The sequence below is a fragment of the Pleurodeles waltl genome, chromosome 9 (genome assembly GCF_031143425.1).
Source record: "Pleurodeles waltl isolate 20211129_DDA chromosome 9, aPleWal1.hap1.20221129, whole genome shotgun sequence".
NCBI lineage: Eukaryota > Metazoa > Chordata > Amphibia > Caudata > Salamandridae > Pleurodeles > Pleurodeles waltl.
The window spans coordinates 1,142,262,867-1,142,282,348 of NC_090448.1; the positions used below are offsets into that span (position 1 = coordinate 1,142,262,867).

Here is a 19,482-nt window from a genome sequence, read left to right on the forward strand (position 1 = left end):
TAAGGTGTTTTAGTGCTTAGAACTCACACTGCAAAAACCTTTACTATGTACCTATTGTGAATGTTGCAACAGCAGATAAGTATTACATCATGCATAAAAAAGTACACAATCTAATAAATGTTAAGTACGAGAAAGAAAGACTCAAGCTGCCAGATCCTCAATATTGTTCTTTTAATACAAACTGCTGAATCTTACCCACTTGATCTTGAAGCACCTTGATCAGGATTGCTTAGCCTTTCTGAAGACAGAACAATGCCCTGGGAGATGTAAGTGACAAACACTTACAACTTTAGAAGCCGGGATGCCCGCTGTAGATTGAGGTTCTAGATAGAAGATTCTTTACCATGCACTGTCAGATTTAACAGTGAACTACCTATTGACTGTGGATGGTATTCTCAAATGCTTAGTGCCAGCATTTATTTCTTGTAAATCTATCTATGGTTACCCATCATTTTGTGAAAAGGTAATCTATTCCGGATTTAGCTCCCTCTGTCCGAGGTAAAGAAAATAAATCTGTGTGAAATTCAGCTACTCCTGGCACATGCTTTGCCATTAGTGTTACATCCTTTGCAATGGCCCATTTCCAGATGTCCTGTGCTAGTTTAACATGAAGGAATGTGTTTGTACCTCCCAGCTATTTGAGGAAAAACAAAGCTGTTGTCTATTAGTATTGGCACAAACTTTAACATTATCTCACTTTTTTACATCTTATAACACTATTTTATCTATGGTAAATTAGATCTTCTACTGCATCAAACTCCGACCACTGAACTCTGATGCTCAGTTTATAAATATGTACATACATTGCTCTGTTCTGAGACAGGTCTTCCTAAAGAGGCGGACATATTAGAAGAAAATACTACGGTTCAACATGTCTGTGTAACACTCACCAGGCCCAATGCAGAGCAATCAAAATGACTTGAGCCTGGTCTGTTCAGACCTTCCACAGAACTAGCAGCAGTGGTTAGCTGTGGAATGGAGTACAGAAGCCTTGTGCTCTATGGCAGACAATGACCCTCTCAGGGGTCCTCCTGGCAAGAGATACAGCATGCATTAATTAAAACACTGTGGGTTCTCAGAAGTGGTGAAAAGATCCATCTGTGGCATATTTCAGTGGGCAAAGATGTCCTGAGCCATCTTGAGGTAAAGACTATTTGTTGTCTGCCAGTTGACATTGCTGAGCTTATCCACTCAGCCACTGAGTTCCCCCGACACACACACACACACACACACACACAGAGCCCCCTTAAGGAACAGGATGGCACAAGGCTCCAAAAGATTGATGTGGAGCATATATTCCATTTGGGAGAGAAGCCTACTGCTCCACACCTCCTCAAGTTGCCCACCGCAACCCACAGACTATTTGCAACTAGTGTGCTCTGACTGGGACTGGGAGAAGGGCCTGCTGCAAGACAAGTATCTGAGCTTGTCCACTCAGCCACTGAGTTCCCCCGACACACACACACACACACACACACACACACACACACACACACACACACACACACACACACAGAGCCCCCTTAAGGAACAGGATGGCACAAGGCTCCAAAAGATTGATGTGGAGCATATATTCCATTTGGGAGAGAAGCCTACTGCTCCACACCTCCTCAAGTTGCCCACCGCAACCCACAGACTATTTGCAACTAGTGTGCTCTGACTGGGACTGGGAGAAGGGCCTGCTGCAAGACAAGTATCTGTCCACCTGGTACTACTGAAGGCCTATGTGGTTTCCTTCGAGATGCAGATGTTGTCAGACAGGCAGCAACTGAGCAACACCCATTAGAAACCTACAGCAAGGCCCACAAGAGCCACTGTGAAAAAAGGACCAGGATGTTGCATGAGACCAGGAGCCTATGACATTTCAGAACAATCCTCATCAAGTTCCGAGTCTGAAACATCTGTATTATATCCAGTGGACACATTGCAGTGGTGGTAAGGAGCACAATGCTAGTGTACAGGATGACTGCAATGACTGGAAACCTCTACACAAGCGTCTGTTGGGATTTTGGTCGGATGATGGAAAGCCCCACGAATGGAAGACGGGTGAACCTTGTCCAGAGGTGATCTGCGACGAGGCCTGCAAAAACAGTCATGGCTTTTGTAAACAACTGGTGGGTCAAAATGAGGCTGAAGGGAAGAACAACAAAGTGGAAATGCCCAGATCCCACTGCAATCTAAAAAGGCACTTGTGGGACGGCAAGACGGGCAAATATAGGTAAATGTTTTGCAAGTTCAAGGATACCATCCAGTATGCTGGATCTAGGGCAAACTTAACGTGGGCCAGAGTGAGTATCTTGCATTTGTCCTTCTGTAGGAAGATGCTCGGAAGTGCGAAGATCTTAAAATTGATTTTAGTCAAAATAACTTTGCAGCTGTGTAAGAAAAAACGAATCCAACAACCACTGGCTGAGTAAGCCTCTGGAAGAGGAAATCAAAGCAGTATGTGTGGTCTAACACTGATGTCCTTATAACCTCTGCTACTACTACTGCAGCCACAAAAGGTCTTGGCTGGGTGCTGCACCACACGCTAAATTTCCTATACTGCTCGTGGAATTTACATGCTAGTGAAAGTAAGACAGAGTGGGATGCAACACTGCTCTTTGAGACATACTAGAGATTAATCAACTTTTTCTCTAAAGAGTCTGGAGCCATCAAAGGGCAAGTCCATGAGTGATGGCTGCATGCTGCGGTGTAACCCGTGGCATGTATCCAGGCTTGCTGCCTGCTCACAGAACTGGTTCGCCAGTTTGTCATGCCAGGCAACACCTACAGATTAAAACCATTGAAGTGTCCCCTGCAGGAGTGGTGGGAGGAAGGCAAATTATTCCTTTTTTGCACCTATTATGTGATTTGGATTTCGACTTACTCAACTGCTTTAAATGAGAAGAGTTGCTAGAAGAGCATCTCCATTGCTTAAAGATGATCAACGTTTTGAGCGGATCATTTAATTTGTTCAGCAACTTAATTTCACTTCCAGCTCCTTTAATCTCCTTGAGAAGCAGAAAAACAGGCCATAAGTGGCAGCAAACATTTGTGTTTGATGGAATACGCCAGGCCAGGAGTACTTGGTTGGAATTCCATTTCCATCTGAGAATAAATTAGGATATTAGTTGCGAAGGATGAGTTTCCTTCACAAGAAAGCCTGAAATTGTCTTTTTACTGGTGGCTAAGTACAACATTACAGCACTCAATTCTCAGGGTAGCAAAGCAGAGTGGTCCACGCCCCACTCAGCGAAAAGTGGTGAGTATTTTTATCCCCAGCTGGTGGGTATGGAACACTACTCAAATCATTGTCCTTTTAAAAAGGAAACCTACTTTTATTACACGTGCACTAATAAATATTATGAAATAAATTATTACAGATATACAATTCGGTAAGATGGAAATACCATTGGTGACCCTTTTCACATATCACTTCTAGAGGGTCTTCAATACAAGAACCACAAAAAACAACTCACCACTTGATGCAAAATCACAATAAGGTGGCATCACTAAGGTGGGCCTACTGGCTTTGCCAGGGTAACAGTGAAAGCAGCCAGATGCATCTGCACCACTTCCTGGAGCCCCCTACATATTCCATAACCAGCGTTGGTAGCACACCTTCCCTTTGTGGCGGTCTTATGTGGTGCTCCCTCACCTTATCTGTGCATGTCAAATGAGGAGCTTTCCACCGCATTCAGGAGCTTATGATGCCTAGCATTGCGTTCTTTTTCTGGTTGCCCTGGTCCCTCCCAGGACACCCAAAAGCAGTTAGTTGGTGGACATGGGGGAAGCCCCAAGGCATCAACAATCTCAGCTGGCCTGACCCCAATGGGTGGCTCTTGCCAACTGGAAATCTGAAGCGTGGTGGAGAGGACACTGGTACTCTCTTTTGGCTTTTGAGTTCTGGGGAGGGTCAGGCATGGGAAGTCCTTCAGAACTTTGTGTATTGTGGAAGGCCTGGGATTAGGGGTCTCTGGGGGAGAAGCTGATCCATGGGTGCTTGGTCCTTCCTATGGAAATTTTAAAGCTTAAAGGAAAAGCACGACTTTACTTTGTAAATTTGATCGTACTGCTGGAAAACAGAGTGACTGTCTTGGCCCAGCAAGGGGAGAGAAGGGAAAAAAAAAAGTATATCTAATTAGGAGCCCAGCTAGGGAATTATGAAAATTCTTTACGTGCCGTAAGTGTATGCATGGTAGTATATGTAAATCTACACTCATGAAGCATACTTACCCCATGATTGATAACTAACTGGACCTTGAAGGCCTAACAAGAGCAAACATGTATATTAGTACAGATTTTGCTTATAATCTGTAAAACAGAGAAAGCACCACAGCCATTCAGTAAGCACTACAGACCTACAACATAAATGCCCACTGACAACCTAAAGTATGTATCCCCAGGTAAGTAACAACTCATGAAGAGTCCATTCTGTGACAGGCTACTGGTGTACAATGGTGCTGGGCTTGTCACCAGGGGTACACAGGCACATGTGTGCAGGCAGCATGTGTGAGACATCTGTTATGTGCAATCCGGTAGTCTCGCACATGAAGCCTGCACACGTGCTCCCATGTGACCATCACAGCGCCCCAACCTAGCTGGGCAGCAGCGGCCATATTTTTAAAGGTGGAGCAATTAATTACTGTAAGACTCACAGTAGAAGTCCAAAACATGGAAGTCAAATGTGAAAAGTCCAGGATTACATGGGTGTAACGTATTTGCTACATACTCATTACCCTGATAATCTAACTGCCAAGTCTTATGGAAAGGGAATAAGACCGGTGGAAGAGGACTGTTGCAGACAAAACTTAGGCAAAACTGTTCAGCAAGGAAGAGCTAGAAATCAAAATCAACAGACCCTGATGAGTTCAGAGGCATACCTACAACATGATCCAGCAAGACTCCTAAACACTTAACATTCAAGGGTTGCTCAGGACTAAACTGGAAAACATTAACTTCCGTGCAATAAGGACTGCATTCAGTGCCATTCCATTCATACACTAACGTTCCTTCTTTCTTCATCTGCTGGATGGGGCATCAAATATTGTAAGGAAATGCCTCCTTGGCATGGTTACCCCCTGACTTTTTGCCTTTGCTGATGCTAAGTTTTGATTTGAAAGTGTGCTGAGGCCTGCTAACCAGGCCCCAGCACCAGTGTTCTTTCCCTAACCTGTACTTTTGATTCCACAATTGGCACACCCTGGCATCCAGGTAAGTCCCTTGTAACTGGTACCCCTGGTACCAAGGTCCCTGATGCCAAGGTCCCTGATGCCAGGGAAGGTCTCTAAGGGCTGCAGCATATCTTATGCCACCCTGGGGACCCCTCACTCAGCACAGACACACTGCTTGCCAGCTTGTGTGTGCTAGTGGGGATAAAAAGACTAAGTCGACATGGCACTCCCCCCAGGGTGCCATGCCTACCTCACACTGCCTATGCAGTATAGATAAGTCACCCCTCTAGCAGGCCTAACAGCCCTAAGGCAGGGTGCACTATACTATAGGTGAGGGCACCAGTGCATGAGCACTGTGCCCGTACAGTGTCTAAGCAAAACCTTAGACATTGTAAGTGCAGGGTAGCCATAAGAGTATATGGTCTGGGAGTCTGTCATGCACGAACTCCAAAGCACCATAATGGCTACACTGAAAACTGTGAAGTTTGGTATCAAACTTCTCAGCACAATAAATGCACACTGATGCCAGTGTACATTTTATTGTAACATACACCCCAGAAGGGCACCTTAGAGGTGCCCCCTGAAACCTTAACCGACTATCCGTGTAGGCTGACTAGTTCTAGCAGCCTGCCACGCACCAGACATGTTGCTGGCCACATGGGGAGAGTGCCTTTGTCACTCTGTGGCTAGTAAAGCCTGTACTGGGTGGAGGTGCTTCACACCTCCCCCTGCAGGAACTGTAACACCTGGCGGTGAGCCTCAAAGGCTCACCCCCTTTGTTACAGCTCCACAGGGCACTCCAGCTAGTGGAGTTGCCCGCCCCCTTCGGCCACGGCCCCACTTTTGGCGGCAAGGCCGGAGGAGATAATGAGAAAAACAAGGAGTCACTGGCCAGTCAGGACAGCCCCTGAGGCAACCTGAGCTGAGGTGACTGACTTTTAGAAATCCTCCATCTTGCAGATGGAGGATTCCCCCAATAGGGATAGGAATGTGCCCCCCCTCCCCTTGGGAGGAGGCACAAAGAGGGTGTACCCACCCTCAGGGCTAGTAGCCATTGGCTACTAACCCCCCAGACCTAAACACGCCCTTAAATTTAGTATTTAAGGGCTCCCCAGAACATAGGAAACTAGATTCCTGCAACCTAAGAAGAAGAGGACTGCTAAGCTGAAAAACCCTGCAGAGAAGACGGAGACACTAACTGCTTTGGCCCCAGCTCTACCGGCCTGTCTCCCCACTTCTAAAGACACTGCTCCAGCGACGCTTTCCCCAGGGACCAGCGACCTCTGAATCCCCAGAGGACTGCCCTGCATCTAGAAGGACCAAGAACTCCCGAGGACAGCGGCTCTGTTCACCGAAGACTGCAACTTTGTAACAAAGGAGCAACTTTAAAACAACTTGCGTTTCCCGCCGGAAGCGTGAGACTTGCCACTCTGCACCCGACGCCCCCGGCTCGACTTGTGGAGAACAAACACTTCAGGGAGGACTCCCTGGCGACTGCGACACCGTGAGTAGCCAGAGTTGCCCCCCCCCTGAGCCCTCACAGCGACACCTGCAGAGGGAATCCCGAGGCTCCCCCTGACCGCGACTGCCTGCTCCTCAGATCCCAATGCCTGGTAAAGACTCTGCACCCGCAGCCCCCAGGACCTGAAGGATCCGAACTCCAGTGCAGGAGTGACCCCCAGGAGGCCCTCTCCCTTGCCCAGGTGGTGGCTACCCCGAGGAGCCGCCCCCCCCCCCTTGCCTGCATCGCTGAAGAGACCACTTGGTCTCCCATTGATTTCAATTACAAACCTGATGCGTGTTTGCACACTGCACCCGGCCGCCCCGTGCTGCTGAGGGTGTACTTTGTGTGGACTTGTGTCCCCCCCGGTGCCCTACAAAACCCCCCTGATCTGCCCTCCGAAGACGCGGGTACTTACCTGCTGGCAGACTGGAACCGAGGCACCCCCTTCTCCATTGAAGCCTATGCGTTTTGGGCACCACTTTGACCTCTGCACCTGACCGGCCCTGAGCTGCTGGTGTGGTAACTTTGGGGTTGCTCTGAACCCCCAACGGTGGGCTACCTTGGACCCAAACTTGAACCCCGTAGGTGGTTTACTTACCTGCAAAAACTAACAAACACTTACCTCCCCCAGGAACTGTTGAAAATTGCACTGTCTAATTTTTAAATAGCTATATGTCATTTATGTGAAAACTGTATATGCTATTTTGCCAATTCAAAGTTCCTAAAGTACCTACCCGCAATACCTTTCATTTGAAGTATTACATGTAAATCTTGAACCTGTGGTTCTTAAAATAAACTAAGAAAAGATATTTTTCTATACAAAAACCTATTGGCCTGGAATTGTCTTTGAGTGTGTGTTCCTCATTTATTGCTTGTGAATGTACAACAAATGCTTAACACTATTCCTTTTATAAGCCTACTGCTCGACCACACTACCACAAAATAGAGCATTAGACTTCTCTTTTTGCCACTATCTTACCTCTAAGGGGAACCCTTGGACTCTGTGCATACTATTCCTTACTTTGAAATACAGGGAGTGCAGAATTATTAGGCAAGTTGTATTTTTGAGGATTAATTTTATTATTGAACAACAACCATGTTCTCAATGAACCCAAAAAACTCATTAATATCAAAGCTGAATATTTTCGGAAGTAGTTTTTAGTTTGTTTTTAGTTTTAGCTATGTTAGGGGGATATCTGTGTGTGCAGGTGACTATTACTGTGCATAATTATTAGGCAACTTAACAAAAAAAAATATATACCCATTTCAATTATTTATTATTACCAGTGAAACCAATATAACATCTCAACATTCACAAATATACATTTCTGACATTCAAAAACAAAACAAAAACAAATCAGTGACCAATATAGCCACCTTTCTTTGCAAGGACACTCAAAAGCCTGCCATCCATGGATTCTGTCAGTGTTTTGATCTGTTCACCATCAACATTGCGTGCAGCAGCAACCACAGCCTCCCAGACACTGTTCAGAGAGGTGTACTGTTTTCCCTCCTTGTAAATCTCACATTTGATGATGGACCACAGGTTCTCAATGGGGTTCAGATCAGGTGAACAAGGAGGCCATGTCATTAGATTTCCTTCTTTTATACCCTTTCTTGCCAGCCACGCTGTGGAGTACTTGGACGCGTGTGATGGAGCATTGTCCTGCATGAAAATCATGTTTTTCTTGAAGGATGCAGACTTCTTCCTGTACCACTGCTTGAAGAAGGTGTCTTCCAGGAACTGGCAGTAGGACTGGGAGTTGAGCTTGACTCCACCCTCAACCCGAAAAGGCCCCACAAGCTCATCTTTGATGATACCAGCCCAAACCAGTACTCCACCTCCACCTTGCTGGCATCTGAGTCGGACTGGAGCTCTCTGCCCTTTACCAATCCAGCCACGGGCCCATCCATCTGGCCCATCAAGACTCACTCTCATTTCATCAGTCCATAAAACCTTAGAAAAATCAGTCTTGAGATATTTCTTGGCCCAGTCTTGACGTTTCAGCTTGTGTGTCTTGTTCAGTGGTGGTCGTCTTTCAGCCTTTCTTACCTTGGCCATGTCTCTGAGTATTGCACACCTTGTGCTTTTGGGCACTCCAGTGATGTTGCAGCTCTGAAATATGGCCAAACTGGTGGCAAGTGGCATCGTGGCAGCTGCACGCTTGACTTTTCTCAGTTCATGGGCAGTTATTTTGCGCCTTGGTTTTTCCACACGCTTCTTGCGACCCTGTTGACTATTTTGAATGAAACGCTTGATTGTTCGATGATCACGCTTCAGAAGCTTTGCAATTTTAAGAGTGCTGCATCCCTCTGCAAGATATCTCACTATTTCTGACTTTTCTGAGCCTGTCAAGTCCTTCTTTTGACCCATTTTGCCAAAGGAAAGGAAGTTGCCTAATAATTATGCACACCTGATATAGGGTGTTGATGTCATTAGACCACACCCCTTCTCATTACAGAGATGCACATCACCTAATATGCTTAATTGGTAGTAGGCTTTCGAGCCTATACAGCTTGGAGTAAGACAACATGCATAAAGAGGATGGTGGTCAAAATACTCATTTGCCTAATAATTCTGCACTCCCTGTAGTGCATACAGAGCCAACTTCCTACAAATATTCTTTTACAAATAACTAACTCACAAGACAACCAGCGGTTCACTTTTTTTACAGCTCATTATTTAGCTCTCAACGGCAAGCATTTTTTTGTTTGAGAGTTGAACAGCACATTCAATAGTAAAGGGTCAATCCATTAATTAGAAATCCATGGTAATGATTGTGGAGCAAGGAAGATGGCTCTTATGATGTAAGGAATTCAAGTTTAATTCCAAAAAGTCCAAATGGAGGTCAATTAAAAAATGATGGTCACTTAACGACTGCGTGGACATTCCCATACCTTCTGCCATTGAAAGAAATCTGTATTCACTAAATGCAAGTTTCACCCAGGAACAGATTAAAAGCAAAAAAGGAACAAGTAATGCCAAGACAAGTGGGGAGCCATTACATTTTGCCAAAAGGCCGGCAAGTCACTTTTACATGTTTTGTACAATCATAGAAAGGAGTGTCAACTACAGAGGTGATCTTTGTTGGAGCACCCCTCCTAGGCGTCTACAGAGCTTCAGTGTTCCAAACCCCCTTGAAGCATTACTGGAAACAGAATAAAGACATGGGCTCCAGAAGTCTAAAGAGTGATGCCCATTTCCTCTTTCCATACATTACATTATGTCCTGCTCGCGAGTTTATATTTACAGCACTTAATCCTTTGAATAACCCAATAAATGAACTAGTGAGCAAATAAAATGAGGACTACCGGGATTTGTACATACTCCCAAAAAAAAAAAAAAAAAAAAAAAACTTCACTTTTCTAGTCTGCTGGGGAACGTGATCAAAACATTTAAGGTGTAGCCGGACTGGGTGAGAAAAGCAACAGTTTAGAGAACATAAAATCTACCAAACGTTCTTAAAAATACAAGACAAACAGTTCACAAACCATTTTAACACAAGCTGAATACAAGATTTCTAGTTAGGTTAGTGCAGTGTATACTTACTGCCAGTAGTTGTCGTATGAGCATATCTGAGGCCTTCTCACATATGTTTCCCACAAAGACTGTAGTAGTTGGGCCACTGTTTTCATCAATTTCTCTACTCTTAAGACCTAAGAGGTCTTTTCTTGGTCCCAGATGTTTGTTAACCATAGACATAGAGGTAGGTAACAAAACCTGAAAAACAAAAATTAATTTACAAATCCATTTTGTACATGGTAATTGGGCATCACAGTTTTACTATAAAACAGTGATGCTGACGAATCATAACAAAAAATCCTGAGCAGGTAAAGGACTATACACATTTAACGAGAAAATGATTAACTTATTTAGCTAGTGCTACTGTTCCTCAAAGATTAAAAAAAAAAAAAACGTTAATCCTCACCTTCACTGCGAGTCATTTGCATTTGTTGAGCCAGAACATTAGTTCTCTCTGTAATGGTACGGCAATTTATATTTTCCAAATTGAAAAATGTGACACTTATTTGATAAAACTGCAGACATGAAAATTCAAAAGGTGACAAATGTGTTTAGGGAACTTACGCTTTACCAGCTCCATTCTTCAATTCTTTAGACCGACAACAATGGCACGTTATCCACTGCACCATTCAATTTTCCAGTTTGGGAAAAAAGGAACTAAGTCTCCTCTTCTATCAGGAACAGACTGAAGACAGCAAAAGACTGTCACCCAGCAGGAACATGGTGTGCACACCCAGCCCAAATCTACATATACGATCTTCAGAAATTTACTCTGGGAACGAGGGACCAACTAAATCACTAGATTCTAGTTGAATTAACAAAAACAGAAGCTCTTTTTTTTTGCACTGACATTTTAAAGCAGTGACTGGTGTTGTACACGTGGTGAACACTAATGTTTGTAGAGCAACACAATAGGCCATTTTATGGTCAACTATTAACAAACCCACTGATGTCCCAATTTCTTGAAAAATGTTGGACAAATGTAGAAGCCCACAAACTCCCAGAACATTAGTGTCAATAGACAATGCCCCTAAATGTTCTGTAAAATAAACAGGAATGTGTCTCCAAAGATATTCCTTGACCTTTCCAGAATTTGACTCTATCCTGTTCACTATCCGGCAGTCAGTGGCTTCAAGCAGTAAAGAGTTGCAGCCAGCTTTGTATACCCTCTACAGACTCTAATTTATCAGTCAAGCAACTGCTTCAGTAGCCAAGAAGCACTTGACCAGTCCAATATCTATGCAGTACCACTGCACAAACCCCTTGCACAATATTCTTAGTACGCAGTTTAGAACTATGCTGTAGCAATGAAACCATTCAAAGACATCTGGCCACCACATCTAGCTAAACAATTGCACAACAGGGAGCACTGAACAAGGCTTTAATGAAGTCCCAAAACATTAAAACCTGATCTCATGCTTCATAATATAACTGCTGCTGCAATTCAACTATATTAAATAATAATAAAACCTATACAGTCTTTGTACGTGTAAAATGTTTTTGTAACTGATTTTACTTCATGTTTTCTGTAATATGCAGGAATTGTAATAAGATCCATAAAAGGCAATCATGCTGTGGGTCTTCCACAACCCCTCAGAGAATGATTCTCATTTATTCTCTGGAGATGCACCAATATGGAGATCTAAAAAGAAAGGTACTGTGATGGAAGTAGACAAAGCTTGCAATTAGTTTCACCAATAACCTAATAACGAACGCCAGGTTAACTCCAGGGAGGCACAGAAACCACTTGGCAAATTCCAATTACTTCAAAAACCAATAACACTGTTACACCAAGTCTCTCTGAGTTTAGTTAACACAAAAGCCTTTAGAAGAGTAGGTTCAATCTACAGAGCTTCCAGAGACAACTTGAAAATCTACCAAGCTGAAGCAGTCCAACGTTTAACTACAGACAAATTGTGCTTCCGGTTTACGTCTTGCTAAAGAAAACCTAGACTCAGCTTTTTTTTTTTTCTTCATTTTTTTAAAAAATTTATTTAAAGGAAGACTTCTACCTTTACTGTCCATTTGATAAAATATATAATGAAGGCACTATAGTGCCCTTTCCCATACAAGAAATGTGGTAGCTGGGTGCTTGAAAAATTGTCAACTCAAAGCAGAATGACCCCCCCCCCCCCCCCCCCCCCCCCCCCCCCCAAAAAGCATATTGTGTCAGTGAACAACCCAAACTGAGAAGCAATCATTTCTTCTTAAAAGAGTACTATAAAAATAATGTGCAAATGATACTATTTTTCCTAAACGTAGTTTCTGAAAACCAAATCAGATCTACTTATTTTCAAAATTATGTTCGGTCACGGAGATTTCCACAGACCTGACGTCTGTAGTCCTTTTCTTAACTTTGATAAAATTGCTAAGTTTAAGAAATCAAACTGACCTTTCTCAATTAAGTGTGTGTGTACAGGTTTAGCCGGTCTTAATCCATAACTAAGTGGATGGAATCATGCATTAGAATGCTAATCTTCCTCCTACTGGAAGAAGGACTAAGACTTGTTTCATGAAGAGGTGGCCAAGTGTAGTTCACGGTCTAGCCTCAAGACTATGGTAGCTATACTGAAGTACTGTGTATTATGGGGCAATGGAGATGCCAGCTCCGTTGAAGCAGGACTGTTAATTTCAGTTCTTTCAAGTTAATTGCTGCCTATTTGCATTCCTCTTAACAGGAAGACAGATTTTACATCAGATCGTTTTCACTTTAAAGAACATATTAATTGTGATTAGCTTAAATTAAAAAAGAAAACCCAGTAAATATGGACAAGAGAGCCACCAAAACAGTCAAGATTAAGGGACAGATTTCCTCTGTAAAAGTGCTTTGTGATCCTGCACATAAAGGGAAAGATTCAATTTTTGTGATTAACGAAGACAATCTAAAGATGGAGAACTGGGCTCCTAGATTGCAAAGTTAAGTTACTCCCCTGTGTTGCTTCAGCACAACAGACCAACAAATATCACCTCTACAACTGATGAATATACAGGTATTCACAAGTTGTTTGGGTGCAATAATCAGCCACGACTAGAAAAACAAGTTGGAGAGGGAAGAATAAGGAAAGCAGTTATGCACTTCCAGCTATACTGTACAAATGATAAATACATAAATTGCATCGTTAGAGGATTAAGACAGAGTTGATCTCGAAGTTAGTGGAAAAGTGCATCCAAGTAAGTATTACATATACAGATACTGGGTGCCATTATGAAACTATCACTACCCTAGGATGCAATAAGTTGATCATGACACAACAGAGACTACACAGCAGAGGTCAAAACAATAGAAAAGTACTGAATAACCACCAGGTGGCAATTCATTTTATTCCATAATAAATTAATTTTAGATCATCAAAACTAACTATACCACATCTGCACAATCTAAAGTGTAATAACATACAATTCTGAGCATTTAATCAATAAACACAGCTGCATGGTGTTTCAAGCTTCTTTTAGCTTTAGTGCAAATACTATTCTCAAAGTCCTGGAATAAGTGAGTATAAGAGGGTCTACCTTGCATCGTCTGCTTTTACATCACCATCACAACTGTGCTGAAACTGAAGCGCCACCATCAACAGAATAGGGAGAGGACAAGAAACTCAGGATGTGGTAATGTCAATCAGAAAATAACTTGTTAAAGCAGAAGATCCTTGCAGTAATTGGGGTGAAGAGAAATAATGGAAGAGAACACTGGGAAAATAGTGGAGAATGCAAGACATTAAAAGAATAAACTGGGATAAATGTATGGGAAGGAGAGCAGGGTATACCTATACATAACTGCAGCATCCAACTTCGGTGATAGGATTGCAAGATTATCTGTCCTAAGGGTCAATATTACTTAGGTGGATTGTTAACTTACACCCCACTCCCCCATTTCTCTCCACAAGAAACTGAAGTACAAGTAACGAATCGCATTAGGTAGGGAACATTTCTAGTCTTCATGGAGAAGCTGAAATGAAGCCTGCCACTAATCTGAAAAGGATTTACAGCAGTTCCAAAACGAACATAGGCCCTGCTCTACAGCCACTCATTAGATAACTGACTGGCCCTTATGTTTGGAATCTTGCATGTGCTCCCTAGCTCATGTTCTTTCAAAGGGAACACCGTCATTGTAATATATAAAGAAAGCACTGCAACCAAATAAAGCAACTAGTGCCTAAACCCACATCAGCCCATGACCCTATCAAACCCAAGTTACCAAAAGTGAAGATGTGAGAAGAAATTGCCAAGATTTTACTATTTTTATCTGGATTGGCAATAAGTGAAAATCAAGCATTTGAAATGCAATGGATCTCAAATTTGCTGGAGTTCGATCCATTAGCATTGTAAATGCCTAACTGGACTTTTCTTGCCACTTAAATTGAAAATGAAAAGTAAAAGTTGACACAAGCGAGCAGATTCAAAGCGTCATGGCCGCCATGAGCACGAAGGAGAGAAACAAAAAGGAAAAAGAAATTCGCTCATAGTCAAACGTATCGGCAATCATGCAATTATCCATGTAACAGGGACCGTCTGCAAGGCGGTAACAAAACCTCCCCAAGGAAGTATAAACAAAGGATTTTTGAAAGGCAAACCCACAAACAAGTGAAAGTAATGGGCGTGGTAAAAGCCCACAAGACTTACAACTGGTCAAAGCGCTTGTGCGCTCGACCTAAAAACTTTGCTTTACACTAAAACACAAGGTACTAACATATGTTCTCAATTAAGCACAATGCTCACACTAAAGAAAAAAAAACAGGAATGCAACTTAAATGGAAGGCTCCTTAAATTTTTGAAATACCCAAGCCATAAGCTGAAGAGAGTAATTTCCACATACGGAAAAGAAAGGGCCTTCTACATCTCGTGATTGAAATAAACATTAACCGAATTCCTGAGGTTAGTCAAGAGTTCAAATATAAACATGCAATCGTCTCTCGATCTTGGCCTTTTAGTACAATGCAAGATGGAACCTGTTCGCTTACACTTGAATGGGAATAGCAAATTAAATTTACAAATGGCAAGCATGTAAAGGGACAGTTGGCTAACTGCTGTTCGGTGGACAACCATCAACAATAAAACAGAGGATCACAATTCTAGAATCAAATCTGGCAATTTATCTTTTGAGTTCAGTTAGTGATGTTGTTAAACAAGGCGATGAATCTATCAACTTACATTTTGTGGATGGTTCGACACTTCTCTACCTCACCCATAGGCTTTATCAACTGGTCCTTTATCATTTCTGCCAGGACCGTGGTCTTCTGAGAACTCACAAACCACCATAAGCAAGAAAGGGAGCAGAAAAGGTCCTTTCTTTATCTGCCGATATGCTTCAGTGACAACACCAAATGGACCATAGAAGTAAAAAACAAAGTCTTGAGGGTTCTAAAGGAGGCTCAAAAAGATTTTATTCTAGCTTTGAGGGAAGAGCAGTTTCTGCACAATCAAGGGTGTATTAAGAGCAGGCAGTACTGGCCATTTCATAAAGCTTAGAGACATGGGGTAATGTCACATCTTTCTCCACTTACAATGAGAGAAACTAAGGTCAAATGGATGACCTCTGAACACCCCAAAAATACACTTGCTAACTTGAGCAGGGAAAGGATGATATTGTGATGTTAGCTAAACTTTGTTGAAATAAAGTCTTGCTTCAACTTGAGTTTCCAAGGTTCTGAGGAATTTCAGAGGTGTTGAAAGATCCTGCAGTTGTAAGTTATACAATGGTCAAAACAAGAACATTTTTTGGCTGGTGCATTCAACTAAATCAGCTGACCAAAATGCTTGGATAAAGGTCAGTCAAGGCTTTTTTTTTCCCTTTATTAGGTAGCAGGACCGGACGGAACACCAGTGTACTAAAAATGTGTTTGTTAAAATGGAGTCTGGACTAGATGGAGATAATATCCACACAATACAGTCTTTCGAAGGAGACTTACTGAATCTCACCCAGGTTTGCTGGCACTGTGCATGAAAGAAAGTGCCCCTTTTTGACATGATTACCTCCACTTTTTGCCTCGTATTCGAAGCAATTCTGACAGAAAGTGCACTGGGTACCTACTAAGCAGGTCCCCAGTGACTGATCTCTTTCCCTAAAACTGTACAGCTCTCCCCAATTGTCAATATCTTTGGCACCCCTTTAAGTACTTAGGAAGTAGTACTCCAGGTAGCTATGGCATGGGTACTTCTTAAGAGGGTCCCCATGGGCTGCAGCATGTACTGTGTCAGCCTCAGGGACCCCTCAATTAGTTCATGCAGACTGCCATTGCAGGCTGTGTGTCATGGTGCAACTAAAAGTGCAAACATGACATGGCACTGGGTGTCATGTCCCCCAACAATGCATGCAATATATGCATGTCACCCCTACAGCAGGCCTTCTAGCCGTCAGGCAAGGCCCATTATATTACATGTGTGACAACAGAAAATCAGATCCTGCCCACCTAAAAAAGGACACTGAAGAGACGCAAAAGAGAGAACTGGAGACAAGTGACCGACTCTCCACAAACCATGCCAATTGGCTTACTGACTTTGACAATCATGCAGCAGATGTCTCACCCTGCAGTTGCCTGTGACTCCAAAAGCCTGAGAAGACTGCCCGCCTTCACCAAAGAACCAGGAACTAGGACCCCGGACTGCCAAAACCCGACAGCACCACTGCACCCGTGCCCCGCCTAGCCAGAGTTAAAGTGGGCCAAGGGTGTCAGTGAGGTTCCCAGGACCGCAAGAGAAGAAGTGCGCTTTGAGCTCACCCACTGTGGACTTCCTGACAACGCCTGCAGCCCCTTTCTGCAGGCCCTCCCACAACCACCTCCAGTGACTGAACCCCAGACAGTACACAGCACCTCTGCAATCAGCCACCCTGAATGGAGACGAAAAGGACCAAAGGTGTTACAACCCCCAGGTTTTAAATTCAGAGTCTGAATATTAAGCACCGATTTCTATATAGGATCGGGCCAGTACAAGATATCAACTCTATTACACTATTCAAATTAAGAGTGGACGTCCATAACAATAAATTCAAGTTATTACAAAGGGATCATCCAAAGCTCAATGCCTCAAAAGCTAACCATTAAAAAAATTGTGACATGCTATGACAATCACATCTTGCATATATAGCACAGGGCCTCCTAATCAGACTCGTAGTGGGATAAATATCAGACGATAAAACAGACAAAAATATTCAGTTGGCTCAACTCCAAACATGCTTCAAGTATTCCAAGAACAAAAAAAATCCATTGTAAATGTTAGATGCTGCACAATCAAGCAGCCTAACTGTGTGATGTTAAAAATCGGAGTAATATTTTTACATTGCTTTAATGCCTGCACTGACTCAGGCACAGAATAAAAATCGTAATTTCTCTTTGTATTTAACTCACGCAAGCCAGGGTCGTAAATACCTTCAGTCGTTACACACCAACTATACCAACAGCCAGAACCAGAGGTTTACCAATACAAAACGGATTAGAGGTTGTGGATCAGACCGGGTACCTTTTAAAAACTTAGATCTTGCCTCGTCACATGTGTGTTTCTCAAGAAACGGCATCTATTCCCTCACAATTAAAAACAAGGCTCTGCGTAATGCAGTTCAAATCCAAACTATCAGCTATGAACCTTTGCAAGGGTCTACAATTTCCTGAAACTGGTGACACCCATACCCAACCTAGTCAGGAACTGCCTTTAAAAAACACTTACACAATGAAGTTGCTGTTTTAACACCAGCCAGACCACTGCCAAATAGTTGTGTACTTTACAGCTGTATTTGGACTTGCGTGTGAACCCTGGACTGTAGATAGCAATAAGGGCAGTGTGGTGGGGTCTAGGGCGATTCTCCGTAATCCTATCAATATTAATCCTAGATAGAATTTGCCTTTTGAGTAAGGAGCGGCTGGGCCTTAAGGAGCTCGGGAATCCCAAGAAACCGTTAAAGGTCTGCCTAAATGATGCTGGGCCATGACTGTTACATCCCCTCCTGCAAGAAAAAACTTCTTGCAAAGAAAGTCACATTATACTGTAGCACAAAGACTTAAAAACACACTAGAAGTGCAAGACTTATTGAGGAGCCAGCGGGGGGGAAAAGACAGCAATATAAAAGCACAATTTTATGCAGGGATGGAGGCCTATAGACTGATAGATTTACAAGCAAGAACATTCAGCATAATGCTCTCCTTGAGATTCAACATAAAATCCTAGTAGCTCAAAAAGTATTTGAGCGATCAAAATTTTTGTTTGAGTATTTGACAAAAGTAAAGCCTTCCATAATGCTGACCTCAAGCGCTTAACAAAAAGCACAATGGTTGGTCCTCTCAGATACAACCTGCCCCAAACTTGAATAAGCCCCTACATAAATACAGACCAAGCATCTCAAAACACACTATGAGCAATGTAGAAACATTTGACACATATGAAGTAGATAACTAAACAGAACAGCAGCTGTTTTTCTATAGCAAAGACTAAGAGAACCATGTTGCAGCCATAAAGATTGGCAGATACTGGGATTCTCCAAAGCAATGACTATGCCCAGTTATGCAAACAATAAAGGATTTGAATGTGAAATTGGCAGAGTGGTGTTAAATGGTGGCCCCTGATGCATGTATCAATTTGGACGTTTTAACCATGGAACACTAGTTTCTTAAAGCAATTCAAGGCCTGGCATCAACTACCATGGCATTAACAGTTAAATGCTAATCATAGAATTCCAGCAAAAATAAGGGGTGGTTCTTGTAAGCTGTGCTGGACAAAGTTAGCCATCCAAATCTATTAAAAAAGACAGTCAACAGACCCAATCAGACAACCACCACTGGGAATATGTGCATCAGCAGCCAGAAAGATGGGGGAAAAAAAAAAACATACGGTCCAAAATGTTTCCATATCTACATTTGAAAGTGACACGAACAGGCCACCTTTAGTAGCCAGAATGCATTGAGGCTAACTTCAAACATAACTGCAAACAGTTCTTACTGTTACTACTTAAGGTCTTGTTGCCAAGTAAGGCCTGGGAAATAAAAATAAAAAAAAAAACACAACAATATCTCAGCCTGCAGGGTAGAACCATGGCAGCTGTGTGAGTAAAGAAACCTCGTTTCCCACTACTGACAACTATGGTGTGAATACCAAAAATCAGAACATTAAACAGCAAACTAGTTATTTGATACAGAGAAATCATGAGTATCTACAACTCTTGAACAGAGTAATCACAATAGGAATATATTTACATACCTTAAGGGAGAAGCCTAACTGGTTCCATACTCTGAAAAAAATACAGGCTGACTGTTTGGGACATATCAGCTGACAATTATCTCATTTTGTGTTCTGTTTTGAAAAGGGCACGGTTG

General features: G+C 42.8%; 1 protein-coding gene across 9 annotated transcripts in view; it reads right to left on the reverse strand.

Annotated features, from left to right (window-relative positions):
* RBM25 (RNA binding motif protein 25) overlaps positions 1–19,482 on the reverse strand; it is a 443,084-nt gene that overhangs the window by 315,961 nt on the left and 107,641 nt on the right. For all 9 annotated transcript variants that reach the window (XM_069208940.1, XM_069208932.1, XM_069208935.1 and 6 more), the window contains one exon: positions 10,211–10,381. In XM_069208940.1, coding sequence (XP_069065041.1) covers positions 10,211–10,381 — 171 coding nt within the window. The remainder of the gene's footprint in view (positions 1–10,210; positions 10,382–19,482) is intronic.